This window comes from Aquarana catesbeiana, linkage group LG03 (assembly GCF_042186555.1).
Source record: "Aquarana catesbeiana isolate 2022-GZ linkage group LG03, ASM4218655v1, whole genome shotgun sequence".
Classification (NCBI taxonomy): Eukaryota; Metazoa; Chordata; class Amphibia; order Anura; family Ranidae; genus Aquarana; species Aquarana catesbeiana.
The window spans coordinates 473592339-473611056 of record NC_133326.1 but is presented as its reverse complement, the minus strand read 5'-3'; the positions used below and the strand labels follow the sequence as shown (position 1 = coordinate 473611056).

Here is an 18718-nt window from a genome sequence, read left to right as displayed (position 1 = left end):
ATAAATGAGACGTTCTCTTTTTATATATTGAAAGTTTATGCTGATTCACTTATCACTTGTATACGGTTTCAAATGCACGACACAGTATTATTTATGGTTGGTTTAGTCATACATTAGTTATATAGTGCTTAAAGAGAGCGCTGCATCATACTCTCTGGTTAATTTTATGATTTATGTGAAGTGATGCCACATAATGGTGTTTAGCAGATCTTTTTCAGATTAATCACTGTGTTTTGAGCTATATTTATTTATTGTCATATATTGGTGTAGCACAGGGGTCATATATATATTTTAGTCTTTATACTTATATTGACTGTTGTCAGATTACATCCACAGAAACCCGGTAATATAAATTATTTCAGCAATAAAAGCATTGTTTTGTTTACCTACTTATATATCCATTTTAAAGCTATTACTTTAATACTTGTATATACATTATTACTTCTATATACTTAAGCTCAGTGTTGCTGTTGTTTCTCCCTGTTGGCAGTAGGTGTCACAGGTACCTCTGGAAATAAATGAGATGCCACAGTAATACTGAGTTATGAATATTTATGTTCCACCTGACCAACCAGTTGGAGGGTGGAGGGTGGCTGTGGCCTGGGGAGGGTGTGTGATATACAGTTTTGTGACTATTCCAGGGGAATTTGTATGTACTTGGTACAAAGCTTGGTAGCATATGACCTCTGTCATTATAGTATGGTCATGCTGCTGGAGGCCCTGAACTCAGAGAGCCCCACAGAAGACAGAAGTCTAGTTGGAGAAGAAGTGATAACTGGGATGGAGTACCAGATGGGACTCTGATGCTAAAGATCCTAAGGACAAGGAACTTGTGGAGAGGCTGCAGTTGCAAATAGAGGTGCTAATTATTCTGGAAAGGGTACAGGTTGCTGGATTCAGCTTAATGGCCTGAGGTCTATGGGTGAAGACTGTGGGTCTACAAGAAAGTAAGAGTGTTATGAATTCCCTACCCCTCTCTCTCTCATGTGTTGCTGTGAGGAAAAAACATCTTTAAAATACCCTTAAAGTGACTGGTGCACAATTATTTTACACCCTCCACCTATTTATGCCCTGAGGGCCAGGAGGTTGCTACACATTATTTATTTATTGCTAAGGACTTCTCTAAATGCAGTCATGGAAGAATAATCTATTGAACACTGCTCTATGGTATTCCATTAAAAGACAAATATTGTTTTAAATGGGCTTGAAAGCTTTGCAATCAGTATACATTGATTATCCAAAAGGTGTTTGAAGTAAATTGCACAAACGTTCAAATACACCATAATACTTAATTGAATGCTATTTTGTTCTTGGAAAAACTTAAGTGGTTCTAAAGGCAGAAGGTTTTTTTTTTTTTATAAATGCAATGTCTGCATTAAGGTAAAAAACTTCTGTATGCAGCTCCCCCCAAACCCCCCCCCTTATACTTACCTGAGCAAATCTCGATCCAGCGCCATGCCCAAGAATACTGGCTCTCTCAGCTATCTCTCTCTACTCACTGGATAGAGAGGCAGCAGCAGGAGCCATTGTCATTGAACAAAGAGAGCGAAGATACTATGGTGGCACACCGAGTAGAGGAGGAGCCAGGAGCACTGGCGGGGGACCCGAGAAGAGGGTCGGGGCTGCACTATTATTATTATATGCAGCGCTTTACAATGTATAGGGGGGACAACACAATTACAGTACAGTTCAATACAAAAGGTACAAGAGGGCCCTGCTCATAGAGCTTACATTCTAAAGGGAGGGGGTAGTGGTACAAAAGGTAATAGCTGCAGAGAATGATTTGATGGGGTGGCTCGGGGACAATTGTTATATGGGTGTGGGATAGGCTTCCCTGAATAAATGAATTTTAAAGGGATCTCCTAAAGGTGGACAGGGTAGGGGCTGATCGGACATACTGGGGCAGGGAGTTCCAGAGGATGGGAGAGGCTCTGGAGTAGTCCTGAAGGCGAGCATGGGAGGAGGTAACAAGGGAGCTAGAGAGCAGGAGGTCCTGGGAGGAGCGGAGAGAATGATTTGGGCGATATCTGCAGATGAGGTTGGTCATGTAGATGGGGGCGATGTTGTGAATGTGTGAATGGCCTTGTATGTTATGGTTAGCAATTTGAATTTTACAGGGTGGGGTAGGGGAAGCCAGTGAAGAGATTGGCAGAGAGGGGCGGCAGTCACAGATCGTTTAGTGAGGTGTATTAGTCTAGCAGCAGCATTCATAATAGACTGAAGGGAGGATAGTCTGCTTAAGGGTAGGCCATTAAGGAGAGAGTTGAAGTAGTCAAGGCGGGAAATAATCAAGGAGTGAATAAGTTGCTTTGTGGTGTCATTAGTCAGGAAGGGTCAAATTCTGGAGATGTTGTGGAGGTTAAGGTGCAGGATTTAGCCAGTGATTGGATATGGGGGCTAAAGGAGAGGTCAGAGTCAAGGATTACACCCAGGACCCTGACATGTGTGGAGGAACCAATGGTTGTGTTGTTACATAGTTACATAGTAGGTGAGGTTGAAAAAAGACACAAGTCCATCAAGTCCAACCTATGTGTGTGATTATGTGTCAGTATTTCATTACATATCCCTGTATGTTGCGGTCATTCAGGTGATTATCTAATAGTTTCTTGAAGCTATCAATGCTCCCCGCTGAGACCACCGCCTGTGGAAGGGAATTCCATATCCTTGCCGCTCTTACAGTAAAGAACCCTCTACGTAGTTTAAGGTTAAACCTCTTTTCTTCTAATTGTAATGAGTGGCCACGAGTCCTATTAAACTCTCTTCTGCAAAAAAGTTTTATCCCTATTGTGGGGTCACCAGTACAGTATTTGTAAATTGAAATCATATCCCCTCTCAAGCGTCTCTTCTCCAGAGAGAATAAGTTCAGTGCTCGCAACCTTTCCTCATAACTAAGATCCTCCAGACCCTTTATTAGCTTTGTTGCCCTTCTTTGTACTCGCTCCATTTCCAGTACATCCCTCCTGAGGACTGGTGCCCAGAACTGGACAGCATACTCCAGGTGCGGCTGGACCAGAGTCTTGTAGAGCGGGAGAATTATCGTTTTATCTCTGGAGTTGATCCCCCTTTTAATGCATGCCAATATTCTGTTTGCTTTATTAGCAGCAGCTTGGCATTGCATGCCATTGCTGAGCCTATCATCTACTAGGACCCCCAGGTCCTTTTCCATCCTAGATTCCCCCAGAGGTTCTCCCCCCAATGTATAGATTGCATTCATATTTTTGCCACCCAAATGCATTATTTTAATATTTAATATTTGATATTAATGGTGAAGTCACGGGGGGGGGACCGTGAAGGAGGAAATATAACAAGCTCAGTTTTAGAAAGATTAAGTTTGAGGAATTGGTGTGACATCCATACCGATATGTCATTCAGTAAATTTGAGATCCGTGAGGTGATGGAGGGGGTGAGTTGAGGAGTGTAGAGATAGATCTGGGTGTCATCTGCATAGAGGTGGTATTGGAAGCCATGGGAAGTTATCAACTGGCCCAGGGAAGAGGTATAGAGTGAGAATAGGAGAGGCCCAAGGATGGAGCCTTGGGGTACCCCAACAGAAAGAGGAAGGGGAGTGGAGGAGATGGAGTTGTAAATGACACTGAAAGTGCGCTGAGATAGGTAGGAGGAGAACAAGGATAATACAGAATCACGGAGGCCAAGGGAGTGTAGTTTGCTGAGGAGGAGCAGGTGATCAACTGTGTCAAAAGCAGCAGAGAGGTTTAAAAGTATGAGTATGGAGAAGTGGTACAATGCAAAATCATTGCACAGAGCAGGTAGATATAGCATATTTGTTATTTAAAAAAAGTTTAGGTTTGCAATCACTTTAGGGGAATTTCTCAACAAAAAGAAGATTCATGACGCAATAAATTCCATATACATACCAAGGATGTATGACACAAAATCCACATTTGTATACTGACCCATCAATTTGAAATTTAAATAACACAATATGAATTATACAAGAGAGTAGTTTGAGCTTAAACCCCTTGATTATAATCTAGATAGGTTTAAGATTTTTTTTTGAAAGGGAGGCCTTTATTATCTACTATCCAGAATTTACTTGTAAATATGCAGAGTTAAGTTGTCCATATACTAGTAGAATTTAGTTTGAGATTTTTAGTTTTAATATTATTCATTTGATTTCTTAATCAATAGTGGGGTCAATTTGACATTCATTTTCAACCACAGTGATGAGAACATTTTAAAGGAGGCACTGAAAATGTTTCACATATGAACTTCTAACAGTGAATAAGGTTTTTTGTTTTTTTAACGTTAAAAGCACATTACATTTTTAGGAACTTTTGAATGGCATTTGTGAAATCTTTGAATGTTCAGAGAACTTTTGTGTGCATTTTTATAAGGACGTTGGTTAGAAAAATCTACTAGTGTATGGCCAGCTTAATGAACAGTTTAACCACTTCCTGGCCTATAGCAGAATGGGGTGGTGGTTCAGTTATCAGTCTGACACACCGCTACACTGATCTCGGTAAAGAGCCTCTGACGGAGGCTCTTTACCACGTGATCAGCCGTGTCCAAACACGGCTGATCACGACGTAAACAGGAAGGGCCATTGATCGGCTTTTTCTCACTCGCGTCTGACAGATGCGAATAGAGGAGAGCTGATCGGTGGCTCCCCTGACAGGGGGGTATGCGCTGATTGTTTTTCAGCGCAGACCGCCGCGGATGTCCACACTGGACCACTAGGGACGCCACCAGGGTTGCCCACAATAGATGGATGACCAGGGATGCCAACCTAGACCGCCACGGATGCCAGTAAGTGCCCAAATAATGCCAATTGGTGCCCACACATCTTGCCAGTCAGTGCCAGTCAGTCAGTGCCTGCCAGATGTCTCCTCATCAGTGATGCCGAGCAGTGCCATCTATCAGTGTTCATCAGTGCCGCCCATCAGTGTCCATCAGTGCCACCTATCAGTGCCCATTTGTGCCCATCAGTTCCCACCTATCAGTGCCAATCAGTGCCCATCTGTGCCACCTATCAGTGCCACCCATAAGTACCCATCAGTGCCGCCTATCAGTGCCCATCTGTGCCACCTATCAGTGCCCATCAATGTCCATCAGTGCTGCCTATCAATGCCCATCAGTGGTGCCCATCAGTGCTGCCTATCAGTGCCCATCAGTGCTGCGTACAAGTGCCCATCATCAGTGCCCATCAGTTCCAACTCATTGGTGCCACCTCATCAGTGCCCATCAGTGCCACCTTATCAGTGCCCATTAGTGCAGCCTCATCAGTGCCCATCAGTGACGCGAAAACTTATTTATTTACAAAATTTTATAACAGAAACAAAGAAAAACTTTTTTTCAAAATTTTTGATCTTTTTTATTTGTTGCGCAAAAAATAAAACTGCCAGCAGTGATCAAATACCACCAAAAGAAAGCTCTATTTGTGGGAACAAAATGATAAAAAAATTTGTTTGGGTACATTGTAGCATGACCGTGCAATTGTCATTCAAAATGCGACAGCGCTGAAAGCTAAAAATTGGCTTGGGCAGAAAGGGACAAAATTTCCTGGTATGTCCAAAGATCATTAATTCCAAGATGGGCAGGGCAGATTTAGCACAAACAAGGCTTTCATTGGTAAACTTAATACATTTACACCTGTTGGTGTTTTTATTTTTTTCTGTATTTTAGGTTTTTTAATGCATAACACTTTTTTATTTTTAATACTGCTTGAAAGTGGCAGTGTTCATCTGCAGACTACAGGCTTTATTTGCTTTTTTCATTGAAGCCTCCAGCTTTCATATGACCATAGTGATTGCATGATCAGGAACCATGCAGACTGGTTACCATATTGACAATGGGGACCAATGGTGTCAGCTAGGATTGAAAGCCCCCAGGTGCAGTGTCAGCTAGAATCTCTAAAATTTTGTAAATGTATACCCAGCATAGCACATGCTGGGGAACATATATACAGTATACAGTTGATGGGTGGGAAGAGGGTTAATGAACAATCATTGCTCTATAATTAAGCAACTTAAAAAGATTTCTCAGAGTCAATATCACAGTGGTGAACTGATAAGGAATGAATATGGTTAAAACTACAATATATATTTTACTACTAATTGGTAGTGGTCAGAAAAGGAATTTCTATAATAGCCTAATTAGCAACAGTGTTTACAGTTTTAGACACTGAAGAAAGCAATATTTTTTAGGCAAGCATACATGGAGTTAAAGTGACACCACTTAATAGCCAACACAGTAATTTGTTTTTTTCTAGCGAATGCATGTTTGTTGCTTTAACTGCATTTTTCCTCTTTAAGCAGACTGTGCTTCTAAAATTGAATTATTGCTTCTATGCTTTGACTGTTATGGAATCTGAAATAATACTCCCTTACCTGTTGAGCTTGATCAATTGAAATTTCTGAATCTTCTGTATCAATGAGATTCTCTGTGGGTACATTCTGAACTGGCTTCAGGTAAGCAATTTCATTCCGCTTTGAGTCAAGAGTCACACACACATCATATGAGAATGGAAAAGGTAGACTTGTATCACTGATCTCAGAAGGACATCCCAGTGTGAATTGAGGGTACACATTCCCACCAAGAGATCTTAAAGATGTTGGACTGTTTGCTTTTCTAAATTTAAAAATCAAAGTAATCACCACTGTTATGATGAAAAAAAGAGAAATAACAGCAATGAAAACTATTAGATAGAATGTTACATTAGTTGAGGATTCTGAAGTACTTGGTTGCCGTCTTATCTCTGGTACAACTTGCTGAAAATGTTCTGCAACAACTAAGCTTAAGGTCACAGTTGATGTTTGGGATGGAACCCCATTGTCCTTTACAAGAACCACAATCTTTTGTCTTAAAGACTCTGTGTCTGGAATGTCTCTTCCTACTTTGATTTCACCAGTATGTTGACCAATTATAAATAGTGATGAATCAGGAACCTGTAATAAGTGATAAGAAAGCCAAGCATTGTGTCCAGAGTCAGCATCAATCGCAATCACTTTGGTCACCAGATAACCTTTCTCAGCAGAACGAGGAATAAATTCAAATAATGCTGATTCTCCAGTGTCTGATGAGGGGTAGAGGATCTTAGGAGCATTATCGTTTTTATCAACTATACATATCTTCACTGTCGCATTAGTACTTAGAGAAGGATTTCCACTGTCTTTGGCCATCACCTGGAACTGAAACTCCCGCAACTGTTCATAGTCAAATGATCTCTGAGCATAGATAATTCCAGTAATTGAGTTTATGGAAACATAAGATGATACTGGGATTCCATCAACGTTATTACTAAGGACAGAGTAACTAAGTTTAGCATTTTCATTGATATCGCAGTCTGATGCATGAATTCTGTGTATAGAGGTCCCCTGTGCATTATTCTCTTGGATATAGACAGTATAAGTTGATTTCTCAAAAACAGGAGCATTGTCATTTACATCTAAGACAGTGAGCTGAATGGTTTTGTTGGTGGACAGTTGAGGTAATCCATTATCCACAGCATTAATTGTTATGTTGTAGTGGGTATTCTTCTCTCTATCAATATTTGAAGTTGTAATTAGTTTATAATAATTAGCAGAAGATAATATTAATTTAAATGGTATCATGTTGGATACTTCACAGACAATCTCTCCATTCTCTCCACTGTCTACATCATGAACATTAATTAATGCTACAATTGTATCTGGAGGAGAATCCTCTGGAATTGTAGATGAGAGAGAAGTGACCAATATTTCAGGAGCATTGTCATTGATATCAACAACCAGCACTGAGACTTTGCAAAGACCCGCAAGACCTCCACCATCTTTGGCTTCCACAGTTAGTTCATATCTTTTTTTCACCTCATAGTCCAGAGTTCCTATAACTTTAATATCTCCATGCACTGGATCTATTGTAAAGACTGAGTAAATGCTTTGTGGAATATCACGAAATAAATATGTTATTTGTGCATTCGAGCCTTCATCTTCATCTTCAGCCTTTAGCACGAGAACCGAAGAATTAACTGGTATATTTTCATTTAGGCTGATCTTGTAAGTGGGTTTATTAAATCTTGGGAAGTTGTCATTTATATCAAGAACTATAATTTTTATAAGAGCGGTGCCACTTTTAGGAGGTTGGCCCCCATCTATAGCTGTTAGAACCAGTTCATAAATACTTTGTTTTTCTCTGTCTAGAGGCTTCTCTAGAATGAGTTCTGGAGATTCAATTCCATCATCAGTCATTTTTTGTCCCAGTGTAAAATATTCATTTACACTGATCATATAATTTTGTACAGAATTGGTGCCTAGATCCGGATCTTGTGCATGGCCCAAGGAGATCCTTACACCAGGTAATGCAGCCTCACTAATACCTATGTCAAAAATATTTTTTGAAAAAGTAGGAGGATTATCATTTATATCCCTAACGTCCACTTTAACTGTGTACAACTGTAAAGGGTTTTCAACCACAGCTTCAAAGCTTATCAAGCAGTCTTCTCTTATCTCACATAGCATTTCTCTGTCTATCCTTTCTGCAGCATACAGTTCCCCATTTTCAAAATTAACACTGAAATACTGTATTTTGCCTCTTGAGACAATATTGAAACTTCTGAAAGATAATTCCTTTGCCTTCAGCCCCAGATCTGTTGCAATGTTCCCTATTGAGGATCCTTGCTTCAATTCTTCAGGTATTGAATAGTAAATCTGTGCAGAAATATGCTCAAATATGAAGCAAAGAAAGAATAGTACCTGCCAGTCCATTGCTTTCTGTCCATTGTTCTTCATATCCATAGTAGCTGATATAGATTTCCTTTAATGATACCAAAATAGTACAGTTGACTTTAAAATTCCAATTTCTTTTCAGTAAATTGATGGGGAGTTAGTAAAAATCCTGTGATGCCTTGTGTTGCAGGCTTTTACTGTGACATGTTAGTAGAAAGCAAGAGCTCCTTGCACTAAGCTACAATATACAGGCACTCAGCACCACTTAGAGCTTTTTTAAGGAATTGCAGCAAAACTGCTTACAGAACATTTATGTGATTTCTTGCATTAGTATTTTAGCAACATTATGAATTTTTACTTATTGGTATTGCCTTTAAAAAGGGGGTTTTATTAGAATTCTATTTATCTACAGATAAAACAGTATCTATGAATTAAAATGGCACAAACTTTTTTGTTATATAAAATGCTTAGACATTTAATCATGACATCATGTTAGCAGGATAATCTTAGTGGGACTACATGCTTTTAAATGTAATTAGTTTTATAGGAAAATAATGACAATGTTCAGCATATTTTAAAAAATAAACTGAAAAAATATATTGTAAAAACAAAAATAGATCAGAACACCTGTGCTTTATAAAAAATAAATAATATTGTATATCCGGGTCATGGCACAACAAAAAAAATATGTTATTCGATATTTTAAACATTTGAGAATCTTTTTTTAAAGATTTACATTCTTAACTGTAAACAGCTATTGCTTGCATAACACTTTGATGATGATAATAATAAATGTGGACACTTTGAGAAAGTTAAAGTGACATTAAAGCAGAGCTCCATCCAAAAGCGGAAATTCTGGTTGTTCTAACTCTCCCATCCACTGCCACATTTGGCACTTTTTTTGGGGGGGAGTACCCGCTCCCACTTCTGGGTAAGATCACCACAATGGTCTACATGTATGTCTGGCTCCTCCTTCTTCCCCCTGCTGCCTTCTGGGACACACACACAGGTCCCAGAAGATGGCGGGACCATTCACAAAGCATAGCATGACTTGCGAATGTGTACTAGTAAATTGGCTGTAAAGCCTGAAGGCTTCACTGCCAGTTTCCCTTAGTGAAGATGCTGGTGCCTGCACCCAAAGCCGTTTGAAGAATCAGCTCGGGTGCCAATATCGCTGGATCCCTGGACAGGTAAGTGTCCTTATATTAAAAGTCAGCAGCTACAGTATTTGTAGCTGCTGATTTTTTATTTTTTGGGGGGGAGACTGGAGCTCTGGTTTAAAAAATATATATTGTAGTATGTATTCTTCACTCACATAAGTACCTTCTGTTGCATTCAGGCTCTTCCAAATCTCCATTTTTTGTTGCTGCTGCTGTGATCCAACTTCCTGCAACTAACTTGCATAGCTTGTTTCAAAAAACTGAAGTTAGGGGTTGTTTGGGAGCGCATGAAAGATGTTACAAGAAGGCAGAAAAACAAAATAAAAAATGATTTAATAAAAAAATTAATTACAGGGCTAGTAAGTGTAAATGGGTATGGATTTTTTTTTTAGAAAAAGGGTATTGTTTAGTGTCACTTTAGGGCAACCTCTACAAGTGCCCAATTTTGAATTCGGAATATTACACTTGGCAAATCTGAACAAGGAAACAAACCACAAGGTTTCCTTCTCAAGGTCGTTTATATTTACATTTTATAGCATTATATAAGTGTTTGCTAGTGATTACACTTAGTAGCAACGGTATGTTTTTTTATGTTTTAATCATGTGAAAATGCAATGCATATTAAAAAAATATATGGTTTAATTGAGAATAAAAATAATGCAGAATCAAAAATCCTAGATCTAGCATCAATCATATTTAAATGAAGTAAATGTTTATATGTTTTATTATTCTGGTACAATGAATGTCATAGTTATTATTAGACATGTCTTCTTTAAATATATTAGTAATAATAATATCCACTAAATTGTAGCAGTGATACAAGCAGTAATTTAGAAGGAGGAGTTGTTGCCTTATGAGTTTATGTGAAATCTCCATTAATAGCTGTAAAATATTGTAATTATGAATATATTTCATTTAGCTTGTATCTATGTAGGGCGTAACATATTATCTTCACAGAAGTCTCTGTTAGACCAGACAAGTCGGTGCCTAGGCTTGTGTATCAAACAATGGGACCCAAATCTCATTGTTCTACACATACTCACTTCAAAGGATCCCATGTTTAAATATGCAATGAGGGGCCGTGGCCAGTCCAGCACGTATACTTCATTTCCCTGAAAATGTAATCTACTTACAAGGTTAAGTTTCCTGCTCAAAATAGTCTGGATTTGCATTAAAGGGGGCTGACTTATGCAAAGTATAGGGATTGGAGATGTAGCCAATCCAGAACCAGGAATAGGGAAGCCCACCAATCAGAGCCACATCATACCAACCAATGAGGCATCAGCCTGTAATGATATACACAGACTAGATGGGAGGGAAACTCACACTTTTTGGCAGAGCTGTCAGGTGAATGGAACCTCTATGGGAATGGTAAATATGGGAAAGGTCTGCCTTTTACTTGTAACTAAATATGTTGATCTTATGTCTTTTCTGTCTTACTGTTTGTAGGTTAATGCTTTAAGGAATATACTCTGTATTCCTTCATGTAATCCATGATTTTTACCCTTTTCCTGTACAATTAGATCGGTGGCTGTGTATTAGATAGACTTTCAGCTACTCACCAATAAATGTTGTTATTGTGTTAAAGCTTTCACTCATGGTCAAAGAACTCTCATTTAACCCAAATCATATCTGAGAGATATTAAATCTCCAATATAGTATACGGGTAACAGAGTCATGACAAAAATGGGCTGTTTACTCTGCAATGGAATTTTCCCCAACGTTTAGTGAAAGAGGTGAAGCACTGCTGACTTCCATTATCCAATAATGTGCAAGGAAAAATGTTTTTTCTTTCCTTGCACAAGACTGGGTATTCTATGCAAACTGTAAATAAGAACTGGTGGGAGGAGCAAGAGAGAGCTACAATAGATAGTAATGATGAAAAAATAAACAAGAGTTAACTGTTAACTATGTTGAAAACATAATTCATGCAGTGAGACGAGATGCTAAGCCACTTTGCCTACAGTATAAGATCCAGTGGACTTGCCTATCAGTGCCAAAAAAAGAAGAAGTGGTATACAAAGTGTACAAGCCTACTTCTACATAATGAATCATAATTTCCAAAGACCTTATGTAGACAGGCCTTGTGGCCCCATCTGACAGCGCAACCTGCTTCAGCTTCAAATCTAAGTGAAGTGTAGTGGAGATATGTTTATTGAACAGCATGGGTCACTATACACTTTAACCAAACAGGTGCTTCAGAGTAAATGCTGATGAAAATGATCAGATCCTATTAACTTACATCATTGTTTGGAAGATGCCCTAAACCTGATGGAGCACCCTCTGCTTACTGCTAGCAGATCCTGCAGTAAGTGGAGTTTAGGAGAGCAAGACATGTCCCTAATATGGTCTGTATAGTTGACTTCTACCTCAGTTAAAGTAAAGAATCCCAACTAAAGTTGTATCAAAGGACAGCCTATAGTGCAAAGGGCAACCGTTAAATATTTCATGAAATTCTACTAATTAAGTTCATTCACAAGTTTACTCTGCATAGCCCTTTTTTACCAAGAACATTCAAGTTTTCACAATAACATTAATTTCTTTCCAAGCATGTACCAGGGTATGGACATGAATGAAGGCATTAAGGTAATTCAGGAACTGGCTTTAACATTGAGGAATTTATTGCATTTTCCAGAAGAATAGAGACAACCATATCATCAGATTTACCTATGCAACTGATAAAACTGTGTGCCTAGATAAATAGAAATTTATGGTTTCTGTATATGAGTGGAATCTCCCATATCAGTCTGTGAAGAGATTCACATCAACTACGGTACTTCCTGACCATTTATAATTATCTTGCATGGCTAATAAATGCATTACATTATTGAATGAATGAATGAATTACATTATTCTGAAAACACCAAATTGATGTATGATATATTTTTATTTAGTTATAAAATATGAAGGGGGGTCACTAATATATAGTATATATTGAATTAACACATAAAAAAATCAAATAAATAAATAACATTTCTCAAAGAAATAGCAAACTTAAACAGGACTAGCATCCTGCATGATTTCACTTGATTCCCAAAAAGTAGTTTAAAATATGAAAGCTTACATTAATGTCAGAAGCAGTCAACAACACATATATATTAAAAGTTCATGGCTCACTATTAAAGCCTGATTGATGTGATGTTTTATTTCCTGTCCGCAAAAATAAGGAAAACTAAAATATTGGATGATACCTTGGGGTGATGAATACACCTAAAATGTTTACAAAAACAATAAAACTCATAAAATATAACATGTCCTAAGAAAACTGGCACTAGTTGATTTAAAATGTTTTTTTTTTTTTTAAAAAAGGAATGTAACCATACAATAAACATTTTATTTGGCTGACAAAGTCTTCCTTTATAAAAGGCGTAAGGTAAATAGAAGGGGCAAAAATATAAAAACGAGAAGAAAAACCAGAACTAATGCTTTATAAATTACATATGTAGAGGGAATGTGCATTAAATTACTACTTTTATAATATTTCTGATAATATATGACAAATGCTATGTCATTATGATGATTATGTAAATTAACTTACTTGTTCAGTGTGTTCATGTGCATCTGACAAAACACCAGTCTCAATTAGATTGTCTGTGGGGACATCCTGCACTGGCTTCAGATAAGCAATTTCATTTTGCTTTGAGTCAAGAGTCACGCAAACATCATATGAGAATGGAAAAGGTAGACTTGTATCACTGATCTCAGAAGGACATCCCAGCGTGAACTGGGGGTACACATTTCTGCCAAGAGTTCCTAAAGATGTTGGGATGTTTATTTTTCTGCACTTCAAGATTGCTATGACCACTACTGTTACAGCAAAAAAAATTGAAATCACAACTATGAAAACTATTAGATAGAATGTTACATTAGATGAGGATTCTAAAGGACTTGGTTGCCGTTTTATTTCTGGTACAACTTGTTGAAAGTTTTCTGCAACAACTAAACTCATACTAACAGTTGATGATAAGGATGGGACTCCATTGTCCTTCACAAGAACCACAATCTTTTGTCTTATAGACTCCATGTCTGAAATGTCTCTTCCTATTCTTATTTCACCACTGTATTGTCCAATGATGAATAAAGTTGGATCAGAAACTTGATGTAAGTAATAGGAAAGCCAAGCATTGTGTCCAGAGTCAGCATCCACTGCAATCACTTTGGTCACTAGATATCCCTTTGCAGCAAAACGAGGAATAAATTCAAATAATGCTGAGCCCTCAGAGTCTGGAGATGGGTACAAAATCTTTGGAGCATTATCATTCTTATCAATGATACATATTCTCACTGTGACATTACTGCTTAAAGAAGGAGATCCACAGTCTTTGGCCATCACCTGGAACTGAAATTCCCGCAATTGTTCATAGTCATATGATCTCTGAGCATAAATAATTCCAGTAATTGAGTTTATGGAAATATATGATGATACAGGGATTCCATCAATGCTATTACTAAGAACAGAGTATGTAATTTTTGCATTTTCATTGATATCATAATCTGATGCATGTATACTATGTATGGAGGTTCCTTGTGGGTTATTTTCATGTATATAGACAACATAGCTTTTTTTGTCAAAAATAGGAAGATTATCATTCACATCTGAGATAGACAGTTGAATGGTTTTGTTGGTGAACAACTGAGGCAATCCATTGTCCATAGCTAAAATTGTTATGTTGTAAAGAGACCTTCTCTCTCTATCAATATTTGTGGCTGTCACCAATTTATAATAATTTTTGGATGATGAGATTAGTTGAAAAGGCAAAGCTTCTGAAATTTCACAGTTAACTTCTCCATTCTGCCCACTGTCCAAATCATGAACATTAATTAGAGCAATTATTGTATCAGGAGGAGAATCCTCTGGAATTTTTTCGAGAGAGATGTAATTGTTATTTCAGGAGTATTGTCATTGATATCGATAACTTGTATTAAGACCTTACAATGAGCAGCAAGTTCTCCACCATCTTTGGCTTCCACAGTTAATTCATATCTGTCTGTATCTTCATAATCTATAGGCCCTTTTACTGTAATACTTCCATTTATAGGATCTATTGCAAACAGATCATACATACTTTGAGGAATGTCACATAATGAATATGCTATTTCTGCATTTGTCCCTTCGTCATCATCCACTGCATTCAGCTGAAGAATCAAAGAACCCACTGGCATATTTTCATTTACGTTTATCTTATAAGTGTCTTTATTGAATTTTGGAAAGTTATCATTTGCATCATGAATTCTAATGTTTATCAGAACAGTGCCAGTTTTAGAAGGTTGTCCACCATCCACAGCTTTAAGAACTAATTCATACATATTTTGCTTTTCTCGATCCAGAGCCTTTTCAAGAATAAGTTCAGGAAATTTGATTCCGTCTGCAGTAATTTTTTCTTCCAACTCAAAAAAATTATTTTCACTTATTGTATAGCTTTGCACAGAATTTGTACCAATATCAGGATCCTGTGCATGTCCCAAAGCAAGATGTACTCCGGGTACTGCAGACTCACTTATCACTATTTCAAATACATTTTTGGAAAAACTAGGTAGATTATCATTCACATCCTGAATTTCAACTTTAATAGTATATAGATGTAAAGGATTTTCAATGACAGCTTCAAAACTTATTAAACAGCTCACTTTTATCCCACATATCAGCTCTCTATCTATTCTATCTGCAACATACAGGTCTCCATTTTCCAAATTAATACCAAAGTATTGCATTTTTCCTCTCAAGACTATATGAAAATTTCTTAGTGATAATTCCTTTGCCTTCAATCCCAAATCCTGTGCAAGGTTTCCTATTACAGATCCTTGTTTTAATTCCTCAGGTACAGAATAGTGAAGCTGGGCAGAAATAAAATGATATGTAAAGGAAATGAGGATTAATACTACCTGCCAAGCCATGGCCCTTCGGTTACTTTTTGTCTTCAGGTCCTTTATTAAGTGTTGTAGTAAAAGGTGGCAGAATGCTTTTAGTTCTAAGATGAAATGTGAAATTCTTGAGTTTTCCCTTTTTTCAGAATAATATTCAAGAGTTGAAAGATAATGAGTAAGATCCCATAATGTGTATTCCCCTTCAGGTTTATACTGTTATGTTGTAGTACAAAATCCAGATTTCTATGTGCAGAGCTGCAATATACGGTCAAGCAGCGCCACTTAGAGTCTAGTTAAGGTTCTGCAGCAAAAATGCTGCTTGTAGCCCATTTAACTTAATGTTTGTGAACAAATTACAAACTGAGAAGAAGAACTATTGGATTTTTTTTAGTATTTAAAACTAAAATGTATCTATAATCACAGTGAATATTCATGACATACAAATTGAGTCAATTACGGTATATATTCTTATGAGAGCCTTAAAAAACTATTCCCTTTAAAATTAAATCTTTAAACAACATAAGGTCAGAAAACGAAAAAGTGTAAAGCACATAACATTTTATTGTGAACCACACCATGCTGCTGTTGCCTTTATAACTGTTTAATTAAACATACAGAGATCTTATAATTTTTAAACTGCTATTTATAGAATACCTAGTATGTCCTTTTTTTTCTTTTTGCCACAGACAGAATTCCACAACACCAGTGTAAAAGTTACACAAAAATAAATGTATAATCTGACACTTACAAAGTATTTTTATGTGTATTTATATACACAGGTATATTTATTTAATATGCACATATTACTTTGAGGTCTCTAATAACATTTCAATTTACATGAAAAGGTAAATAAACATAATACAACAATACAACATATTCTTTTTAACTATTGAGAGCCATACACTATGTGTTTTTTTTTTTTTTTCTCAAAGATATGATTTGTTTATAAACAAATAACAGAAGAAGCTGTTCACCTGTTCATCATTCTCTCTTTCATTGGTGTAACCAGATTTCCAAAATGAAATATCTAGGGACTCCCTGTTGACCCTGTCCACTTATAACAACACCCGCAGAATCTTAAGTCCCCATCTGTAACCCTACCCATAAAGTCTCATCCCCATTTTTAATACACCCTCAAACAACTGATCACAAACTTTTGGAATAAGAGACAGATATTCAAAGTTTAAAGAGCAACTAAACAGATTTCAAATGAGAGTAACCAAGATACACATGACTCAATTATCAAGTGAACCTGTCACAGAACAAAATTAAAGGGGCTGTAAACCCTCGTAGTTTTTCTCCTTAACTGCTTGCTGACCAGCGCACTCCGATTTACTTCAGCAGAATGACGCTGGTAGGCAAAAGGGTGTACAAGTACGTCCCCTTTAAGAAGCGTTGTCGCGGATGTGCGCCCATGGCCGGCGTGACTGCGACCGCGGATCCCGCGGACTCGATGTCCGCCGGGTGCGCGCAATCATGTCACAGAGAGGAAGAACAGGGAGATGCTTTTGTAAACAAAGCATTTCCCCGTTCTGCCTAGTGACAGGACAGTGATCACAGCTCTCTGTCATCAGAAGCAGTAATCACTGTCCTGTGTGTTAAAGCCCAGTCCCCTCACAGTTAGAATCACTCCCTAGGACACACTCAACCCCTTCACTGCCCCCTAGTGGTTAACCCCTTCACTGCCAGTGTCATTTACACAGTAATCAGTGCATTTTTATAGCATTGATCGCTGTATAAATGACAATGGTCCCAAAATAGTGTCAAAAATGTCTGATGTGTCCGCCATAATGTCGCAGTCCCAATAAAAATCGCAGATCGCCGCCATTACTAATAAGAAAAAATGTAAAATAAAAATGCTGTAAAACTATCCCCTATTTTGTAGACGCTATAAATTTTGCGCAAACCAATCAATATACGCTTATTGCAAATTTTTTTTTACCAAAAATATGTAGAAAAAATTTTTTTTTTAATATTTTTGGGGGATATTTATTATAGCAAAAAGTAAAAAATATTGCGTTTTTTTTCAAAATTGTCGCTCTTTTTTTGTTTATAGCGCAAAAAATAAAAACCGCAGAGGCGATCAAATACCACCAAAAGAAATCTCTATTTGTGGGAAAAAAAAGGACCTCAATTTTGTTTGGGTACAATGTTGCATGACCACGTAATTGTCAGTTAAAGCGACGCAGTGCCAAATCGCAAAAAGTGCTCTGGTCAGGAAGGGGGTAAAATCCCCCGGGATTGAAGTAGCAAATGCATTCTATGCATTAAGGTGAAAAACCTTCTGTCATGCTGCAGCCCCCCAGACCCCCCGTTTTACTTACCTGAGCCCTGTATTTCTCTCCTCGGGGAGAAGCACACCAGCTATCGTGTCCTGATTGGATAGATTGATAGCATCGCAACCATTGGCTCCTGCTGCTGTCAATCAAATTCAATGACACAGGTGCTGGGGGGGAGGAGCCGAGTCCTGCTGTCTGTGTGAACAGACGCAGCAGTAGGACACAGGAGCGTGCCTGCACAGGTGTGCCATCTGAGAGCGCTTCTCTGGCAGGACACTCGAGAAGAAGAGGATCCAGGAGTGCCACGGTATATAACCAACTGCAAAGCGGAGGTAAGTATGACACGTTTGTTTTATTTTTGTTTTTTAAATGGAACCTTTACATGGGTAAATAGCAGAACATCTCCCATAACACACACACCTAACATTCCTGCAGATCAAAAGGAACTGTTGAATGAATTAGGTTCTCAATCTAAAGCCTGTCATATGTGTACAGCTAGCTAGGTTAACCCCTTACCAACAGCAATATTTCATACACACTAATCCTTGTTTCGTATTCTAATATATATATATATATATATATATATTCCCAGTTGCTAATGGAGATTACTCCTCATAAGGCAACACATACATCTAAATAGTTAGCATTTCTATAATTAGTGCTCTTTTTATATTTTACATTTTAAAGTTTTATATTTAAAGATTTGTGATGACTTACTGAATATATATTATATTCCAAAAGGCTACTGAAA

At 37.7% G+C, this 18718-nt stretch overlaps 2 protein-coding genes across 10 annotated transcripts in view; both read right to left on the bottom strand.

Annotated features, from left to right (window-relative positions):
• Window positions 1–18718, bottom strand: part of LOC141132494 (protocadherin gamma-C5-like) — a 751191-nt gene that overhangs the window by 471426 nt on the left and 261047 nt on the right. The window lies entirely within an intron of this gene.
• Window positions 14533–16039, bottom strand: LOC141132499 (protocadherin gamma-B3-like). Its single transcript, XM_073621017.1, has one exon. The coding sequence runs from the start codon at window positions 15716–15718 to the stop codon at window positions 14654–14656; it is 1065 nt and encodes a 354-aa protein (XP_073477118.1). The 5' UTR covers window positions 15719–16039; the 3' UTR covers window positions 14533–14653.